The sequence below is a fragment of the Nomia melanderi genome, chromosome 3 (genome assembly GCF_051020985.1).
Source record: "Nomia melanderi isolate GNS246 chromosome 3, iyNomMela1, whole genome shotgun sequence".
NCBI lineage: Eukaryota > Metazoa > Arthropoda > Insecta > Hymenoptera > Halictidae > Nomia > Nomia melanderi.
In genome coordinates, this window is record NC_135001.1 from 21,818,529 (window position 1) to 21,840,524 (window position 21,996).

General features: G+C 43.6%; 1 protein-coding gene across 7 annotated transcripts in view; it reads left to right on the top strand.

Annotated features, from left to right (window-relative positions):
• Positions 1-21,996, top strand: part of Atg16 (Autophagy-related 16) — a 338,482-nt gene that overhangs the window by 128,871 nt on the left and 187,615 nt on the right. For 5 of the 7 annotated variants that reach the window (XM_076366000.1, XM_076365999.1, XM_076365997.1 and 2 more), the window contains one exon: positions 5,134-5,412. The exons of the other annotated variants lie outside the window; for them this stretch is intronic. In XM_076366000.1, the coding sequence (XP_076222115.1) occupies positions 5,134-5,280 (147 nt within the window). In that variant the 3' untranslated portion in view covers positions 5,281-5,412. Of the gene's footprint in view, positions 1-5,133; positions 5,413-21,996 lie in introns of those variants that run through there. 7 annotated transcript variants of the gene reach the window in all.

Genomic DNA, 21,996 nt, shown 5'->3' on the forward strand with positions numbered 1-21,996 from the left:
TCGGCGTACAAGGTGTGAACGAGCGGGCACGGTGTAGTACGGCGGGCCGGCAACAAATCTTACAATAACGAGCGAGCATCGATCGCCATCACCGGCAGTCGTGGAGCTATCAATTCTTCCCAGCTGGCCTCTCGAAAAAGACGGCCGTTTAGTGCCCTTAACACGCACTCGAAAGTCGTTTTACGGCCCTGCAGCTCTCCCCGTGGCTGCGTAGGCCGGCGTCACCGATACGCGGCATTGTCCGCAGTTTAACGCGCCGCCGGTTGACAGCCGGACAATTTCGTCGGCTGTTTGTGACACCGGACACTGATAACGAACCCAAAACCGACGGAGGGAAAAAATCGTGAGATGGAGGAACGGAGGTTCCTTTTTTATTCGCTGAAGAGATGATTCTTCGGCCGAGTCAGCGGCTGCGGAAATTAGGAAAAACTGGGGTGAATAATAGATCTTTCTCGCTTATCCGTGTGTATTTGGAGATGTATGGGAGGCGAATGTTGAGGAAGATGATGGGAGATTAGTAATAAGGGAATTCTTCTAGGGCTAAAATAAAAACTAAGGTTAACCCCTTGCACTACAACAAATATATTACTATTACTATATATTATACTTATATATTATATATATATTACTTAGTTATTTGGAATTCAAAATAAATATTATTCCTCTGTAATCAACTACTATACTGTTGGGATCCGGGTGAATGACGCGAAGTCCGATTCGTTAATAATAATTATATTTCAACGTATTCTCCAGATATAACACATCGAACGACGCGGAAACAGACAATTTCGGACAGACCGTTAACCAACAGGGTTGAAAGAATAACTAATTATCCTAGAGATTCCAATTCTTATATACTAAGCTTTTCGCTGAGTAGATGTCGGTGACCCTTGGTACCTGATGACTCGTTATAGATGACTATAAGGCAGTCCCTGAATTTTTGGAGAAGGTGATTTTTGTCACCGGATGCATAAATCTGGCATCTGAAAGGAGAACTGGGCAGTTAAAGGAAAAAGGGATTTTCAGGATACGTAATTTAGGTGCATGGAAGTTGTTTTAGTTTCGGAGAAAAGGAAGATAGGAATGCAACCTCGGAAAAGGTCTCCGCTTGACCGTCCCTAAATGAGATAAAAGGGGTATGCAGTGATGCTTATCACGACAGTATTTAGGAGCGTTTCCGCGGTTGAAATTGCCAGCGACTGGAAAAGTCGAGAAATACGTGTAAGGATACGTACGATCGTCGAGCATCCGATGTATTCGCGATTAACAACTGAAGAGAAAGCGAACAGACGCGATTCGGTTATAGTTATGGTCTATAAGTTAGCCATCTATTAAGTAGCGGGAAATATGCGGAAGAGGTTCCACCGCTCAATCGGGCCGCAAAGAGTCTAAAACATCTGCCTAACGATGCACAAAGCAATCGTACGCGGTCGTAATTAATTGCGATTATAATTGTGAATTAGAAGTAACTCCCGAGCGGAAAGATTATGCATTCAATACTGCACGAGCTGTTAATTAATAATCTGTGTTTATAGCCGAATCATAGGCTGTATCCTGAATTTATGCGTCCGCGATCGCAGACGTTTGTAATTGCGGTCGCTAACAAACGCAATTAAAACGGGGGGAAAAAAATACCGGGAAGGAAAACTTGTGATCCAGAACGCGTATCGTTGGAACGGACAAAGGTAGCGCGTCTGGATCTTTTGTCCGTCGGGGAACGGCGGTGGGAGACCGTGACGCATCGTTGACTGTAAATTATCTAATTGCACTCTGCCCGTGCCATCGTTTAATGAGATACAATCACCGGGTCCGTAGAAACGACAAGAACCCGATTCAGGGTTCGCATGGAATATAGAAGATTATACGGTGGCTAGATGCAAATACGAGATAAACGTCGTTAGACGAAATGACAAAAGAAAAGGGGGGAAATAACGATGACGGGCGTGTGTGCATGTCTTGTTCGGGACATGCGAACGGACATGCCGGTAATTGCAAGAAAATTCGATGGTGCCGGACACGAGAGTAACTCAGGTTGTTCTAACAATTTCGAGGACGAGCGGAAGAGCACGGACTCGCTGCGGAGATGGTACGGCTCCATTTTCTTGACGTATGCGGGCCTTCCACTTATATTAATGGCGGGATTTACTCTGTCCAGAAGTCGTACCTCTCCTGCATAACAAAGAGAGAACTTCAATTCAAAATACACACTTCGCACGACCGGCCATCGTCATCGGAATGGTTACTCACGCCATTTTGCTTATTTTCCTGTCGCGCCCGTCGAGTCCAGGCATGGTAGCGTAATGACTTTATCGAACGCCAACGTCTGCGGCGTTCGCTTGCTGAAACCTTGTTGTTCCAATCTACGGATAATACTTTACCGATGCCCGAAGCTCAGTTAGTAACGATATTTCGATTTCCCACCTAACAAGAATAATAGAAAAACAATCACTCACGATTTTCAAATGAAACTCGGGAATACTTTTCTCAATCGCGTTGCTCGTGCACGCCGAATTAACTTTGTGTGAAACGGATGTGATGAAAAAAGGCTTCTTTTCTCGTTCGACAGTGGACTGTGTTTAATATTGAGTGAAAGGAATGTGTATATGTTTACAAATGTTAAGGTGTGTGTTGTCCAGTGAGTACAGCGTGATTAGTAATGAACTTGTGATGTATGTCTGTCTATCTGTCTCAATGTCTCTCTACATATATAAAAATACAGAGATAGGTGTCCTTAGTGACAAATCAGAAGGCTAGAATGCTCGAGGTGTTGCTAATTGCCGTTTTTTAACCACATTACTAGTAGCGGAGGTAGGGGGTACGTCTTCCCCTCTGACCTGCAAAGGTACAGATAGCTGTGCGCCCGGGGTTTAGGTCGTTGAGCTGCTTTTTTACGATACGTTAGCTTCGACAGCTCATTTATGACATCGGATCTAAGGATTGCAGCTAGCAACAAAATGCTTCGAAAATTTACTTATTACTGTGCTCAGACACGAGCGGTCATAATTGGTCACGCTATAAATCTCTACGCACCGATAGCTATGTCTAAACTAACTAAACCGTCACTAGATTTCATCGTGAAATAATACGTTCGTAAACGAGCACAATGGAAACCAACGAAACACGGGAATCGCGGGCACAGAAATATTTGACTTACAAAGCCGAACCGCGAATCAGCGTGCTTAATAGTAAACACGTAACGCGATACACACGGTTACATCAATTTATTTGTACGCGGCTGCAGAAACCATAAATCCGAATGATAAACCTCCGCCGACATAAACTGCGCGCATAACTCGCGGCAAATACGGAATGACGTATAATTACGCGGCCGGCGACCGACCATAGAATTTAAAATGATTTAAAACCCGCGCCGGCCGGGGTGCCGAAGCGTTCAAAACTGCTGTCACGCCGCGCGTAATAATGTGTACGCGATCCTCCTTCGGCGTCCCAACTTCCGCGACAGTAACGACACCGCGACACAGAGGGAACCCGCCGGAGGAGGCGCGGAGATTTCGTCGGGAACGAGCAGGAGGAGGTGGAGGAGGAGGAGGAAAGGGAGAATTGTCGTTCGTTCCACGGACGCGCGCGCGGAAGACGCGGCTACGGACAGAAGAACACTTCGCGTTACATACCTCGGTACATTTATAGAAGCTACCCAACCCGCGGCGTATTATCATAAGTTTTAACTCGTGCGCGCTTCTTGCTGTCACTATAATTATGCGTAATGTCGCGTGGCCTTGCAAGTTCCGACTCCTACCCTCTCCCCTCGCCCGTTCTTGCTCCCGGTTCGCTGTCCTCTTCATGCGACTTCTTTCTTCCGCGAGACCCTCGGCCGACCTAACCTTCTCTCCTCTTTTTTCCCGCTCTTCCGCGTCGTCTGTCTTCCTGCCCCTTCTTTCCCTCGTTTCCAGCCGCTGAAACGCGCGCGGCCTTCGTCGAGCCGTAATATACGGCCGCGTTAATTTAAAAGGGATACATAATAATAGACGCAGTCCCTCGCCGATTTTCCCTGCCCCTTTCCTTTAATTTCCCGCCCTTCGCCGGTCGCCATCTGCGCCTCCCCCGCGCGTACATTTTTCACGAGCGCTCGTCGGTCCGCTCGGGAAACGCGGAATCCCTGGACCCTCTGATTTCCGCCGTACGCCCTCCCTTTGTTTTCTTCTTGTTAGAGCCTCCTTTTTTTCGGTTGGCTTCCCGCGGTTGTTAAGAAGCCCCGCGCCGTCTCGAATTCGGGGAGTTTGGGTCGTTGAAATTCGCTCGACTGAAAATCCGAGTTCGGCTGATCGAGCAGTTTTTTGGGTTATTTTGTGTAAATTGAAAATTAACGGTACGGTTAAGAGAAATAAGAGTTTCTTTTGTGGTTTTCCGGATCAGTCTTCGTTTAGTTACAGTTTAAGGTAACTTTAATTAAGTTTAAGATAACTTTCGGTTATCTGTGGAACTTGTGGAATATGTAATGTGATTTTTCATGTAAAATGGTTTACATTCCGATTGTCATTACCGTTGTCTTCCACTCGCATTGTTCCCTGTTTGAAAATACAGCGGGTAAAAGGTTGAAGGGCTGAAAGAGGTTAAGAACAGACTCAACGAAAAACAAGCCTAAAGGCAAAGTGAAAGAAAGGGAGCAAAGGTTTTGAAAAACGCTCAAAAGCTAACCAAAGCTCGAGAGTTAAAATGGGCTCGGGAAACTAGAAAAAACCGCTTAGAGGTTAAGAGTGTTGAATTCGAAGAAAGCTTTCCGGCAAAGGGAACGCAGTACGACGAACCGAAGTATAACGGAAATCAGAATAGACGAATGGAAGTGTTTGTAAAGGACAATGAAACGAAACGAAAGACAATGGACATAAATCCTGGAAACTGGGATAACGTGGGCAGGCTTTGCGAGGGGATTAATTTATCGCCGCAAAGATCGAGATTCTTTATCTAACCGTGTGCCCTCCGTTTCCTCGTGTCCGTTTTCATTGTATCGCCCGCAGATGTGTGTACATATTTGGTCATCCCTGTAGAACCGCGCGCGTTTTGCAAAATGTTGGTACGACGAGCCCCTGGGAAATCACGTGGCACAGCTACAGTCCGCTGTGCCGACGAAGAAATTTACTCCGCCCGACAAAAGCCGTGTAATTTCTTTTACAGGTAACAAGGATTGAAAGAATCTGTGTCGATGCCACAAAGTCAAATACACGTATCCCTAGCTCTAATGGCGGGTCTCGGGCGAAATCTCGGTTCAAGCGCCGACGGAACCGACGAAAACATAAGTATCCTAGCGTGATCCTACGCTAGTCTGTTCCAGATGAATCCGAGCTCGAGTGAGACTGCAATTCTGCGCGTTTTCCGGCGAAACATTTCTTGTGACGCGAACAGTTTCCGTTACACTTTACGTTTGGACGAGTGTTTTAATGGAAAGTTATTTGTAGTTTCGATTAACCTATTTCCATTGATCTACGATAATTCATTTGTCTATAGGGCCATGGATAAATGCGGTTGATCTACATCACTATTCGAAGATAATTTATATTATAAATGTTGAATTAAGAGACAGAACTATTTTCAATGTTTTATGTGTTAACCCTCTATAGGCCGAATTTTTGTTCACGATTATAACAAAATCTATGTAGTAGAAAATTAATAAATATCCACATATGAACACGAATTAACAATGTATTCAATAGTTTCAATAATTTCATCAAACGAACATATTTCGTAACTTTCAAGTTACAATGACGATACACTTTCACGCCTGTATAAAAGTTGAAGTTAACAGGTTACTTAATTTTATTCACCACTTCGAGTGCAAAATGAAATAAATCAAAAAGATGCCAATATACTGATATATGACTTCAAAGTCACATGGGCCTACAGAGTTAACGTGACGTGCACAAGCCAACGAGCAAACAGAGCTTCCTCGCGTTATTGTTTATTATTACGCTATTTATCCACCGACTCAAGTCAGAAGCTGTAACACATATGTAGACACACGATGTCCTTCATCGATTTATATATTTTTTGTTTCGCGGATTTAACCGATTTGACAAATGAATGCGACTCATATGTTACGTCTATTCATTAATCGCGTTTATGGGTTGAGTTGTTCGTGGCTTAAAAGTGTGACGCGTGTGTGGAGTCTAATACGAGATCTTTATCATGCTTTATCTTGACATCCGTTATACAAAGCCTAACTGATGAGTCCAACTAGCTGATCCGGGATGAAACGCAGGAGGGATTGAGCACGTAGAAACTGGAGCTCTTGATACCCGGGTAACCGAGTACCTGAGTATAAGGGTAATAGGGTTACGGTTACCCGAATACACGTATGATACGGTTAACCGATGAAATACGATACACCCTTGATATAACGCTTTATAAGGTAAATTCTTCTGGGAAACTAATGGCAGTCTCCGCGGAATATAAGTCAAAGAGCTTATATGCAGCTGGCATATTTAATTCTCTTAACGCATTGCGTACCGGTTAATTTTCAGAAAACTGAATCGTGCGGATGGCAATTTTCTCTGAGGTCAACTTATATCGCTATACATAGAAAAACTCAGGTATCACATTGTTTTGTAATATATTTTAAATAGATAATCAATTCGAATGAAATTATATATTTTTTCAATGCTGTGGTAATTAGTAAAGTTGCTAAATGTCTTTATATAAAAACGAGATTTCTCGTTACCAGTACGCAATGTGTTAATATTCAGCATTTCAGCTGATATGTTCCGTCGAATCATTAACCAGTTAACTGTTTGACGAGTATACGTCATTGTGAAGCTTGACATGATAATTCTTTCATGAATTCTTTATTTTTTCACATAAACATGTAATTCTTCTGTGTTTCCCTTTGATCTTTCATTAAAATATACTCTACGTGCATTCGTCCTGCGTTCGACGAGTACACGCTCCATTTTTCCCTTGATTGGTGCATTAAAATTGTAAAATTTCTTATTTAACATTGTCTCGAGTAATCTGTCAACAAGTGAAATGGGAAGATTACCATTTTTCCCCTTATTTTGTGAATAGATTCCTCCTTAAGTTTAAAAAATGTCATCAATATCTCAAAAATAAATTGAATATTTCCAGTGACAAATTTTTGAAGTGCAAAAGATTAATACCCATCAAGTTTCAAATAATATCTTTATCTCACCAGAAAATGTGAAATACTTCCAACGAAAATCTTCCCAGCGCGAAGGATTAAAAGATTCCTCGGCCTGGCGCTGCTCGAAATTCCCCGTCGAAATTGCGGCACTCGGCGATCGACTGTGACGCGCGAAGTTTTTATTCCGTCGAGTGTATCGGCGACGGTCCCCCTGCCAATCGGAACGCCGCGGGAGGGTGAATGTTAACGCGGTCGGGTCGGTCGGCCGATCGTAAAGGGGATGACGCGTTCCTCATTTGCATGGGACGCGTTTAAACGTACCGGGATTTCACTCACGATTCCGCCGCCTCCGCGGACGATAAGCAGAGAGCCCGATAATGGCAATAAGGACGGCAATTTGTCGCTCACGCTCGAAAGAATAATTTTCACCGGGCACGATCGAGCGAATGGCCAGCGGTGGCCGGCGCGCGCGGCCGCCGCTCTCTAATGCACACACTCCTCGCATAATAATCTCGTAAGTTCCGCTCTTAACACGCACAAATTGCAACGTATGACTCTCTCTCCCTTTCCTTCTACCGCGAACGTTTCGAAAATTTGCGTCGGTGCCGCGAGTGCCGAGCAAGAGTTCCATGAACTAGCTAGTATAATGGTTTATTATCCGGTGGGTGGGGAAGCTTTCCGCTTCCATGTGATTCCCCTTGTCTCAGAAAGTCCTTTCCTCCTCTTCGTCCTCGTCTCTCTCCTCTCTCCCTCTCTCTCTCTCCTCCTTCGTGCCTTTGCGCTGTTCGAGACACGCTTTACGATGCTTCAGCCGAGATTCATTAGAAACCGATATAAGGGGGGCAATTAGGCCGGTTTATAGCCGTCTTTATGGCAAATTAGCCGGCCTGCGAAACGGTCAGCTTCGATATATTCCCGTTTTTTCCCTTTGTTGCCAGCTTCCCGGACACGTTTCACTGTGACACGAAATTCGGGTGGAGATATCGGAATAGTAGTCGAACGGTCGACTTCCTGTTTTCGAAATTTTTTAAGTGCCTCGGGTATTTCTACCACTTGGGTCTCGTGTCACCGCTGAACTCGCCTCGATCGACGTGCTCGTGACAGGTGTTGTTTCCTGTTGTCTTTTTAGAGGTTTCGAATTGGACTTTCATCGTCGAGTTTCCTCCGTGTCGAGGTAATTCCTGTGGACATGTTTTAAATCGATGACCTTGCACCGTCGAACGACATTTTTACTTTTGACTCTTAGCTGCCCTGTGTCAGACTCGACGTTCTATTTTATTGCAACCTCTACCTTTAACAATTTTTTCTATATTTATTTGTAGTACAATTGTACCACTTAAAGGTGACATTTCAGTGACTGCCAAATTTTCTTGAATATTCTAGTGAAACGATATTTCTATTACTCTTAGTTCCCTTAAATTCCTAAGTGGTGACTAATGACGTTTTCACCTGCTGTAGATAGTGAAAATGAATCTTCCCAACAAATTAACGATACGGTTCACAAAGATAAACCTGCATCAATGATTTATGCGTCGTTAACAGTGCTCCACGTACCGTCTGAATCGTTGACTCATACTACTGAATTTTTCTTGCACGCTTTAGATTCACACAACAATCGCCAACGCAGTTTCTAAAAATTCAGCAATTCTACTAAATACTTGTTACACGCATACACACAAAATAAACAGAACAGTAACACGCTCACTCGAATCACGAAAATCCCCTTCTAATCGCTCTCGAAATCATCCGAACGAAACTCCGATCGCGTCCGGGGCAAGAAAACGAAATCTCCGTTCGCCCGACGCTTAAACAATATCAGATACGTCGGGGGGATCAGAAATAAAGAAAAGCGTGCGGGGGTTGGTAGCAATTTATAGTGTACTTGTTCTGCATACGCGACATATACACGTATTTCTCTGTAGGTTTCTCTTCCCCTTTGCTCGTCTCTATCGTCTCCCGCAATGGTGGCCAACCACCGACCATCCCTCACGCCCAATTCGGATTCATATGCAAATGCGAAAGAGAGGAGTGGAAGGAGGGACGCTACGTGTGTGTGTACCCGCGTGCATGTGACCGAGTACAAGAGAGAAAGAGAGAAACCGAGAGAGAGAGAGAGAGAATTGCAGGAACGGAGATACGTAGGTGTGCTCGCGAGATTTCGGCAGTGGAGGGTTTTTAGTGGGGACCGCTAATGCGGATGGGCAGTTTTCAGTGATGCGGTCGATATATGGAACCCGGGGCCGACACACAATGGCAAAGTGAACGAGTCGATAATCGATAGCCGGAGGCCGGGGCACACTTGATTCCACTCTTGATCGCGCAACCTTCGATGTATCTACTCTATTCCATGACCTTTCGCATTCGTTACTCATTGTCTCTCCGTCTCCGTCCACCTACCCTCCGCCACACTGGCGCAGAACGAACGAGCTCGTTTTCCACCCCTATCCACCTTCCTCTCTCTGTCTCTGTCTCTCTCTCTCTCTCGCTCTTTTTTTCCAAGACATCGTGCAACTGCAACGGGATTTGCATAATTGCGAGCGATTGTTTGTCCCCGTATCATAGCCGCTACGTACACGCTCAGGGGACCTCGGCGCGGTCCTCTGATCCTGATTCATATGCAAATGACGGGGCTACACTGGCGCTCCGCAGCGTGGAATTGAAGAGTGCCGCTTACCGGACCACACATTCACCCCTAATTCTCGTCGTTCCTCCGTCCTTTTCCAGCCCCCGGTCCAATCCTTCTATCTTCGGTCCGCGCGCCGCTCCCCCGCGTTCCCACGGCAGCGCGCCACCCTTTCTCACTGCCATTTTCTTTCCCGCCGCGGCGACATCTCGCGCGCCCGCCGCGGAACTTCAATCATCATCACGGGAATCCCCCGGTTTCTTACGAGAGTTCTTTGCCGGGCTATCGATCCGCTCGAATGGAATCCTACCCGTCGTCGAACCGCGTCCCCCGAACGCCGCGTTCGAGCGACAGATTCGTTCGCTAACTAAATTTCAGGAAACGTCGAACTTTATTCACTCGGCTCGCCTGGTAAGGCACTTCTCTTCGAGGATTCGCTTGCGTGATGTGTGGACTCGCTCGTCGACTAATTTGCTAGCTGCTTTATCTCATGGAATCCTTTCTTCTCTATCAGCGAACCGATGGATGTTCCTTAACTCGTTCGAGGCGGTTTTTTTCGAACACGATGAAGATTTCTAGTCTAATTTAACAACAATCTACGTTATTCATTACCCACTGATCAAAGCAAACAACTACTTTGCTATTATCATTGTATTATCTTCAAATAAAATTTCCACTTGAAGAATGGACAATTTTGTTGCATCTCTTCCAAATTTTCGATAGTAAAATATTACACGAGATTAGTAATGAAAATAAATAGTACGCCAAGGGGTTAACCGCTCGGTAGTTAGTGTCAAACAAAACTACAACCGAGCAAATGTGTCTATATATGTGTCTGTATAAATTTATTTACTCTATATTTATTTATTTTATATTATTAATTTTTTTCATTATATTTATTAATCTTATTTATTATTATTTTTTTTATTTATATAATATTTTTATTTATTTTTTAATCGATTTATAGAAGTAGGCTTAAATATTTATTTTATTGTTTTATAATCTCTCTTGGTAGATTATATCGGTCTTATTTCAATGTAAGTTCAGCGCAAGGATTATATAGTTATTATTATTTGACATGAATAATTCTTTTCGATTGGTCACTAGCGCGAATATCGTCTCTAAATCGTGCAACGATCCCGTAAGTGTCCTCGAAATCGGCAAGTTGCTCGGTTCCGCAGTCACCTCGGCCCCTTGCACGCGTATTGCGGTTGTAATTTCCGTAATACTCGGCCGGATTCGCGTGTATACGTGCCGCGCACACGCACTTTCCCGGCTTATTTGCACGGTGAAGTTCGAAACCGGGACGAAACCCTCGATAATTAATAGTCCTACTGGAATCAGGAAGTTTGCAGCCAGACTATTGGAAAATTATTGCCTCTGAATGGACAAGCGTATCGGCCGTAGAGTGTGTATTGGCTGCAATTTGGAAGAGCACCGGGAACATTTGAACGAGACGAGTGTATTGAACGAATGGTTCTCGCGTTCCGCGCTTTCGTTGGCCGCCCGGCGAGGAATTATTATCAGAAAATGTTTATTCGAATGTTATTGTAACCGTGAACCCTTGCATAATTCGAAATTTTGGGTCCGACGTTTCCCGATGAAATAATACTCGACTTGCTAACCGCAACGCGCTTCGCTCCGAAGAATTTACGCGTGTAATAATTACAAATCATAATTATTACTCGAATAAAATACACCCGATCGCTGAAAGCAAGTCCGAACGTACTTAAATATATCCACAACGTTTCCATTGAATAATGAATTAACGATAGATTCAAAAGTACGAGCTAGTCGCCGTTTAACAAGATGAAAAGCAACGTTTCCAACAGAAGCATTTCCTTCAAATGTAATATTATTCTATCATTCCGCGAAGGGAAAATTGTTTTCCGAATATTAATTCCCCGCGGCAGGAGAAGCTCCTTTCAAATATTATTCCATACCTCTCGAAAGGAAAATTTCTTTCGAACACTCGCTCGTTTCGCGCGAAGGAACAAGTTTCTTTGAAACGTTGTTCTATCCCTTCCACGAACCCCTTTCGAACGATGTTTCGTCCCGTTCGAAAAAAGAGGAGCTCCTTTCAAACATTAGCGTCTTCCGCGAAGGAAGTTCCTTTTAAATATCTTATCCTTTGAAACGACGCGTCGAAACGGAAAGAACGCCGCGAACGGCAGCGCGAAGGGATAACGCCGAGGATGCACGGAACACGCTCGGTCGTAAACGCGTTAAAAATCGTTAACGCGATTCTCAATGGTCCGAAATTACAGATATAATTTATCGAGTTAATGAACTCGCAACCGGCTGTTGCGCGATTCACGTTTCCCCGGTACGTGTCCGGCATTTCGACTGCACGCGCGTGTCTTGATTAGCAAGAGCCGCGCGTGAATACGAACGGCGCGGCGGCACGATCCGGCCGATATCGCCTGCGGTTCTTTCGATCGCGGCAAGAAATCATCGCGGAATTTCGGCGAAACGCGTTACACGGAGCCAGCTGTGACGAAGCGCCGCGCCGGAATTTGCGTTCGGCAAGTTATTCGCAAAGTCCCGAGTCACGTTGCGAAACTTGTGTAACGCGTCGCGTCGCCTCGCCTCGCGTCGCTCGAGCTGCGGTCGACTTCATTCGTTTTCGCCGGCGGTAATTAACGGCGTTGCTTTCAATGAACCATAGAATTCGCCTGTCGGCGGCTGTTCGACCGGGATTTTTCATTTGCGGCGCCCCCGCCGGAACTTCGCCGAACAATTTAACTTTTGACCGAGGTCTACATGCCCACATGGAGAACAGTCGGTGGGAAAAAGCTTAATGAAACGCTTCGCCGCCGGAACTTTCTTCGGGAAGTTGGCTCGTGCCCGCGGCTCTCAATACCGGTCCGACGAAATTTAGTTACATCGCGCCGGAGTCCTTTAATGTGTTATTACCGTGGTAATTATCATTCCCTTTATTACTCCGCTCCTGTTCGCTTCGCGGCCTTATTCGTTTACGTCCGTTTCAATTATAATTGTTTCCTTTTTTGCGCTCCGCGAGCGTCTCGCGGAGCTACCCGGATTTCTCGTGCATCTCCGGCCGGAAACTTCGACCTCGGTCGTTCGTCATTCCGCGCTCGGCTCTCCGCGAATCTCTCGTTGAATGGTCCGTTTTGCAAGATACGTTGTAAACGCGGATAAATCCGGATTTCTATTCACCGTTTCTTGCGCTTGGAACATACGAACGCATAAATCTCACTTCTCAGCCGATCGGAGCACGAAATTATACTCATTCTCGCGTCGACGTTAAATTCCGGTTCCCGTAATTTATCGAATTGCCGGAAAAACGAGAAGCGAGGGACATAGACGAAATAACTGGTCCGTTAAGTGTTGCCGACCGGATTGCAAATTGCGCGCGCTTGGATCGGGTGTCGACAGTTGAACGCGATACGCGTAATACGTCGATTCGACGTCGAACCGATCGAAATCCTCGGGCGGGCAGATAAATTTCCGCTCAACTCGCATCGTTGTAAATTAATCGGTGGAAACGTTTGCATAACGATCGGCCGGCAACGGAAGAATGCGGGGACGAACGAGGCAGAAACGCGTCGGGCCTCGTACTGTTTCAACAGCGCGGGCTTATCTTTATTGAAAAATACCGATGAAGATTGGCCGGGGGTAATTCTCCGGCGGGAAACGCATTGTCGGGGCACCGTGATACGGCGTCACATCGTTAGGCCTCGTCGTTAAAGTCCGGGAGCACGCTGGCCGCGCCAGTGATTACCTCCGGTGGTCACAAGGTTGTCTTCTATGGCGACTGAGTAATCAGCAAAGCCCTCCTGTAGGGCCGCGCTGCCGCGCGCGCGTGTTTCTAAACGACTGACGTGTACGCATCGGCGGCAGCCCGGTATTCGTACGCATCACTGATCCAAGAGGTATTCGCGGGATCCACGGAAACGGGGAAAGAAAAAGCCGCAGAGCAAAGGCTTAACCTTTCTCCGGACAGCGTGAGATCAGATCAGCTGGACCCCGGGCTTAATTCAACTCTTTCAGCCGCGAGACCGCGTAATAAATCAGGACCGAGTTTCTGTAATTTATCGGGGTATTACGGTGAAACGTACTTTGAATCTCTGGGACGCGCAGTCAACTTTGAGAACTTGCTGCAAAGGCGAGTCCTTTTAGCGCTATCGAACGGCTAGGAATGATTCATTTCGGAATGTTTATTTCACGGTTATTGAAACTGTAAATGTGTATTTGTGGGGAATTGTTAAATGAATTCGTATATTGGGATATAAAATAGATGGTGCTTCGTATCTTAAGCATTGAACTGTTTTAACCCTTTGAACCCTGTAGGCTCCAATATCGCATCAGTTATAATATTACATATTTTAATGAATTTTAAAGAAACTATTCTAGAATCATTAGATTTTCCATACATCCAAATTTTCTACTAAGAAGAAAAATAACAGATCGAAGGAATGTTATACCATTTCTCATTTTCCCTAGGAATTCTATAAAAATTAGTGTCAGTTGCTGATAGATTACAAAACAACCTGTCGTGCTAAGGGTTAATTTTTATAATAAAGTATAAATAAGTTTTTTCATTGTAATTGTTAGGTGATTCAGTTCCGTTCTTCGAAGATACGATCATGTGGCATAATAGCGGACGCGTTAAGGAAAGTGTGTACTAATTCATTTCATGTTCCTCGTAAAAACGAATGGACCATCACGCGCATTATGCGAGGAAATTGATTTTCCTATGGGCACTTTTAACCTGTGTATTCATCAGTGTTGCGAGCATTCTCGTTCATATTAAAATATGTTCATTTACATGAAATCAACTCGGGACGTAATCTAACGCCACCGTGAAATTGTTTGAATGATTTCCTTGTGAACGTTTTAAAGAAAAATTTCTAATTTTCGATAACAATTGGCAGGTTATTCGGTAATAATTCATGGTTAAATTACTTTCCGAGCTAACTGTCTGCTCCAATTCAGTAGAAACCGTTACTGTTTTACTGTTAGGAAATACAGTATTTCTCGCTGAATATTATACGGGGTGTTCAGTAATCAGAAACGAAGGGGGCTGATTCTACGTGAAAAAATAAGTCGAAAATATAGAATACAATTTTTCCATGCAGGGCTTTGTTTCGGAGAAAATTATTTAATCGTTTCCAATAGTTTTAACTCTTAGTTTTAACCCTTGCAACTGATTTTTATAGTATTCCTAGCGAAAATTAGAAATAACATTTCTTCGATCTTTTATTTTCCTTCTAAGTGCAAAATTTGGATGTGTGGAAAATGTAATAATTTCAGGATAGTTTCTTTAAGATTCATTAAAATATCTAATATTATTCCTGTTGCAATATTGGAGCCTACAGAGTTCAAAGAATTAATGTATGAAAGGCTACAATAATCTTTTCTTTTAATTGCTCGCAACTCGTGGTATCTTCAGAATGCACAATTGATTTAAATGATTCTGAGCATCGACCTTTCTTGTCAAATTGCATTATCAGAGAATAAAACTCAAGACGCACATTCAAGTGGACTCTTCCCGAGATAGCTGGGAAGAATGTCGCTGGAGTTGGTCAGCAGAACCATACTCGCCAAGGATTCGTTCTGCTCTTCGAATAACTCGTCTGTCAGGATGCCGACGATTGGGATACCGGTGTCTGTAATAATTAGTTACGGTTGATGCGTTTCTGCCACGCTCGCCTAACGAAAGTATCATGTCCGTATATTCCCGATTGCTGTATGCAGACATAATGGCAGGCTGCTATTATAAATACTGATAGTGTTTAGCGGTAAAGGTAAGATAGTATGATGATAGGTAAAATAAGCATTTCCGTGACACAAAGTATTTATCTACATAAACTTCGATCGAGATACTGATCTACAGCGAGATCCGTTATAACGAGACATGATCAAGCGCACGCGTACGAATTCAAAGTCGATTTTCTCCGAAACGAAGCCTCGCGTGGAAAAATTTTATTCTATATTTTCGACTTATTTTTTCATGTAGAATCAGCTTCGCTTGTACCACTAGTTACCGAACACCTTGTATATTAAATATTGACCCTTTGTGGACGAAGAGTGTTTGAAATTTTGTAAGTTTAAATTATATAATCCAGTGAAATTTAGGGGGGTTTATTTTATTGAGTGAAAATTTAAATTTTATTAAAATATTGAATAAAAATTTATATTTTATCAAAATATTGAGTAAAAATTTACGTAGTCTTAATTCATAAAAAAAATTTGTATTTTGTAAGTAAGGGTTAAATACAGAAATTTATATACTGCGTATCAGTAGAATAGTTTCGTACTTCACTAATATCATGGACGATAATTTTGCGTCCAGAATACCGATTATTTCTCTTCCATTCTCCTTCCAGTGTTCTCATGCGAATAATTAAAATCTTTCGCCATCGATTGTACCTCGATGCCGTGTAACCAGACGGAATTCACGGAATTCTTAAGTTCCGGGATGGACAGGAGTAAAGTAAACAAAAATGTTTGGCTCGAATAGGGGGATCCGAAGTTGGCGCAATAGGAAAATCTGTTCGTGCGGTCACGGTGAGGTAGAAAGTTGCCTGAATTTTCCAAGTTCCTCCCGCGGAATCGGAGTTGCGGAATTCGTTTCAGTAGAACAAGAAGATGCCTGGTCAGCCTGCCGGTGCGCTCGTCTCATCACCTCTGGAGGTCGCGGTACGGGTCGCGGTAGCAGGGATAATTTTTATTTCGCGAACTTCGACTACAGTCCTGCGGCCAGTTCGAAAGAAATGTCGTCAATGGAATGATTACCGAGAATCGAATCCGACGGAGTTTGTAACGAGTCGACCAGTTTCGCGATTTTATCGCGTGCCGGCCAGGTACCGGAAGTTTTTCAAGATTAACTTCGATTCTCTGTTTACGAAGCTCTTTGTGCATCGATTCTATCTCCCGATCAGAATGGGCTGCATCGAACGATTCTCCGATGAGAAATCTCAAGACGAAGGAACAATTTATATTTACAGTTTCTCGCCGCTGTACGCGGAACATCGGTTGCCATTTAAAAGTGTCTACCTTTTTTTTTCTTTACACTAGAACTATCGAGGATTTAACCCTTTGCACTCGAGAATATTTTTTTCAATAAATATTCATTATTTTCTGATGAAATATCAATGATATTTTTTGCAACTAACACAAAGAAACACGTTGTATAAATTGAGACAGAACTATTTTATTTTGATGTTCCGTGTGTCGATACGTTATAGAAAATTTGATATTGAATTTTAAGTTTTATCGTTCGGTCAAATCAAATGGCGACTGGAAGGTTCTCGAGTGCGAAGGGTTAATACGATTAATATGCAATCCCTACAAAAATTGGACTAATAAATTATCTTCAGTTTCTTCAGACATTCATTATAGTATTCAAGTCAAAGCTATTTATTTTCAAGATCATTTCGAATATTCAGTGCTTTTGAGATATCAGTAATTGTGAAACAAAACAATCGAAACTAGTGATTTTGATTGTTACGGTAGTTCTAGTGTTAACCGTTTAGGTGCTAAACAATTTTTGTGAATATTTACCAAAAACGCGGAAGTGATTGGGTGTACGCAAAAAAATGAAGAGTAACTAACTCTAACCGCACAGCTTTCGAAGCTTCGTCGTCGCTATCGATACTCCATCGAATCCGCCGCGCCGCAGACGCGACGGGAGTCTGAATCGAGGAAATGAAATTCGAAAGAAAATATCGATGGTTCGCCGGAGATCTGCTGATTAATTCGTAGAAACTCGCGTCCGTCGTTTATCAAGCGGTCGGAGGGGGCGAGAGACGTATCGAGCTGAACGAGCTGGAAGGCTGCTCGATGCTTTTAGGGTTACGAGCTCGTAAGCCATAAGTGATATAGTGCCGACAATATACAACGGCCGGAGGAATCGGTACGACAAATCGGCCCCGGTATCAACAAGGTGTTCTGCCCGCAGATAGAAAACGCGATAAGCTCGCGGAACGTTTTAACTTCCGCCGCGGCTCCGCTATTATTCATCCAATTCAGAGTGCGCTCGATATCTGGCCGATACCTGGCAAAACCGCGCGGCGCGCCGCCCCGCCAGCTTTGGCCCGTCCGAGTGAGTAGTAACGTGATTCATTCGTCTATTCGTACAGGCCCATAAAGCTGGAGTCTAAAGTGGCTGGTGCTATCAAGGACGATCTCGAACGTCTGTTTATACGGTAACCGCGCTATCAGATACAGACCGGATTACGAGGTCGGTATCGCGTACTTAATCTCGCATCGGTATCCGCGGGCCCATTTGTATCGCGTGCAACCGCGAGCTGCGTATCCTAACCCGCATTCTAAATCCCCGCGTCCGTTTTTCTTCCCAACCGTGCCACCCCGCGACGGCGATATCCTCTTCCCCGTATCAGTTTACGCGCGGAAAAATAATCTCGTTTTACCAGGCCGCTGCTGTGACACTCTCGGGAGTGACTTCAGCGGTGCTGCGGACCTTCAACGAATCTGGACACGCTGGTCCGTTGCTTTTCGGTGAACTGGCTTCGTTTGGAACTGGCTCGCGACGAATTAGAGTCCGGTTGCGGCCGTTTACATTGAATTAACCACTCCGAAGTTTTTCGCTAGAAGTATTACGATATTTTCTGATGAGATGGAGACGATATTTTGTGAAACCGACTCGAAGGGGAATTCATGTGAATTGGCGGACAAAGCTATTTTACGTCAATATTTCTCAGATTAATGCATTATATGAATCTGGACATTTTGTTCCGTTGCTTTTCGGTGAACTGGTTTCGTTTGGAACTGGCTCGCGACGAATTAGAGTACTGTTGCGGCCGTTTACATTGAATTAACCCTTTGCACTCCCAAGTTTTTCGCTAGAAGTATTATGATATTTTCTGATGAGATGAAGAAGATATTTTGTGAAAGCAACTCGACCAGAAATCACACGTGCATCGAGGAACAAAGCTGTTTCATCTCAGTATTCCTCAGACTGATGCATTATACGAAGTATAATATTAACCCCTTGGCGTACTATTTACTTTCGTTACTAAGCTCGTGTAACATTTTGCTATCAACTAGTTGGCAGAAATGTAGCGAAATTTTGCATTCCGCTTGAAGTGGAAATTTCATTTGTAGATAATAAATTGATAATAGCGAAATAGTTGTTCGTTTTGATCTCATTAGGAAATGTGAGAATATTTCTAGTGAAAAATTCCCGAGTACAAAGAGTTAAATATATTCATTTAGTATAATATGCCAAGGGATTAATCGAACCATTATTCCTGATACTTGACGAATCGGAAGCACGATCAAACTGCAAACGCGTGAAACGCTCGAATCGAATGAAACGAAAACGCGAATTTTCGTGCCCATTAACAAACCCGCGGTCGACGATAGCTCGGGAAAACACTTTCCCCCGGATGTTTCAGCGGACTGGAAAAAAAAACCGCTGGGAACTGTTAAATCCACCTCTGCCGGCGGTTTCGCCGAGAAAATCATCCCCCGGCTCGCGTGCGTCAGAAATTAACGTCGCGCGTTGTATAATTTAGCGCTGCTCTTTCGCGCGTTTCTGGCCAGGACAGAGTGTAGCCATGGCAACCGGGGCGAACGGCGGGCCCGGCAACCGCCGCCGGCGGCCGATTCACACGAACAAACGTCTTTTAACCGTTATTAATTGCCGGGTATTAATATAAACGGTGAGCTTAAGGAGAATTAATGCACCCATCCGCGACTTAGCAGGTTCGCGGAAAATCCGAATCCGCGGGATTTACGTAGTCATTCGGGAGCCCGGCCGGCGCGCGGGCCAAGGAAATTAGCGTTAGGTCATACATGACCGCTGTATTATTCCTCGACCGGCCGCCCCCGCCGTCGTTTCTCTCGCACAATAGCCGTATTTTCGCGAGCCCCGCTCGATTAAAGATAATGTTTGCCTTGTCCGGGGGTCTGGCGAACGCTGTATCGTTTGGACAGAGCCTCCCCCGTGTTTCGGTAATTGTTTCTTCGTCGTGATTTATTCCCTCCTCGGCCGGATCGTCCTTCGAACCGGCCGGACACGTCCCGCGGGAACGAGACCGGCGCGAGACCGCGCTTGGCCGAGTTCCATTCGACCGTACGGACGTTTAAATTGACGATTGAATGAAAAATTACGGTTGCGTTTGAGTTCCCTGCTTTCTATTGCCGTAGTGCGAGGAAAATTCGGGACGTCCGCTCGATCGGTAATAATGACTGTTTCCGAACGAGGGGATGATGTCGGGGATTGTTTCGAATTAATGTTTGTCTGGAATGACTTTAATTGGCCGGATGAATCGTTGGTTGGATTGAGGGGAGTTCGATCTGTGCGATGATCACTCGTTGTCTGGGAAATCGTTGTGTTTGTTTCATTAATTTATTGTAGGGAGAAAATTATGTGCGAATAAGAGTGACATTAACGCGATCGAAATGTTTTGGAACGCGAATAAATGGTTTGTGTGAATTTACTTAATTTAACCTCTGTGGGCCGAATTTTTGTTCGTGATTATAGCAAAATCTATGCGGTACAAAATTATTAAATATCCACATATGAATACGAGTTAATGTATTGAATAGTTTCAATAATTTCATCGAACGAGTGTATTTTGTAACTTTCAAGTTACAGTGACGTTAAACTTTCACGTCTGAGTGTATAAAAATTGAAGTTAACTGATTATTTAATTATACTCGCCACTTTGAGTGCAAAATGAAACAAATCAACAAGATTCCAATATTGTAGGAGAAAGAGAATTTTATTAGAAACAGTATAATTATTTCTTGACAATTCACAATAAAACAGTAACTAAATGAAACAACGCACACACTATTTATGTACTCAGATGCTCTTGTCTCACTCACACACTTTCTAGAACATTCTTTCATCACCATGCATTAACTTCACATATATTTGGAATATTCTAGATTCATAAAAAAAACTGACATTATTAACATACAGAGAAAATCAATATAACACACACTACTAACATATGACTTCAAAGTGACATGGGCCTACAAAGGGTTAATAAGAGTTTCATTTCGATTTTTAGAAATTAAAAAGGTTTTCGGTTGATCGTGTATTTGTTATTCATCAGTACCGAGTGAAGTTTTGTTCCTTATTTTTATCTTTCACCCGTGATCCGGATGAAATTTTGGACGGTACCTATATTGATTTTTATATAAATTATTCATTGCATTCGATACTATTATATATCGCTCGAAAATGTCCCCCTCGGACGTAACGAACTCGAAGTATTAAATTTGTTGTTCCATAATAATTCTACTATACAGTACTTCGCTCGGCGATGCAATTCATTATCTTTTGTTCGCTATTTAAAGCGGTTCACTTTAATTTCACTGATTTCACATTTCTAAAATGAATTTCATCCTCGAAGCGACGCGTTACAATTTCCTTGACTCTGCGATAAATTGAACGCAGTCCAAGGAGTCGCCGTTTTCATTTCAATCGCGTTTTCATTTCCTTTGCGCCATTTTATTTGTTTAATCTTTTCCCATTTTATCGCGTTCTCATTTTGCCAAGAATACTCCTGAATTCAAGAATAATACAAAAGAATCGTTAGCGGACCGTGCGTTCCTACTGTTTCAGTGACATTTTGAGTCTGTATGTAGGTCGAAGACATGTTTCAATCGTATTTTCTATATTTATCCAACCAGTCGAACCGAGTTAAATTAATATAGTTTTCTTCGTACACTGTTTTCCAGTGCAATTAGACTGCTTCCTTTCACAATGCATCCAAATATCTCGCGTTTCGAAAAGGAAACCTTCTAAATTCTAAGTAATACCTTGATATTACAAATTTTACTGCTAACGTTCCAATATTCAAAAGCTAAAACTGCAACGCTAACGAAAAAAGAGAAAGCTAAGCAGTCATTTGTAACTGAGATAATTGTACCTCTCGATTTCCTTTTCACAATGCATCCAAATATCTCGCGTTTCGAAAAAGTAAAGTCTAACAAGTAATACCTCAGAATTAAAAATTTCACTAGCGTTCCGATATTCAAAGTCTAAAACTGCAACGTCAACGAAAAAAGCGAAATCTAAGCAGTCATTTGTAACCGAGACAATCGTACCCCTCCATTTCCGTGGCATTGATCATGTCAGCGGTATCGCGCGTGGCAAACAGGAAGATAACTAAAATTAGCTCTGCGCTCGAACTGTTAAAAACAGATCCGTCGCGCCATAATTTCCGGCTGCTGCGCGGTCCGTCTTATCTCGTTCGCGAAGATAAGCGTGTTTGTTCGTGCTGGAAGGTGTAGAAACGCCGGGAATAAGACAGCGCGCTGAGATCGGATCGAG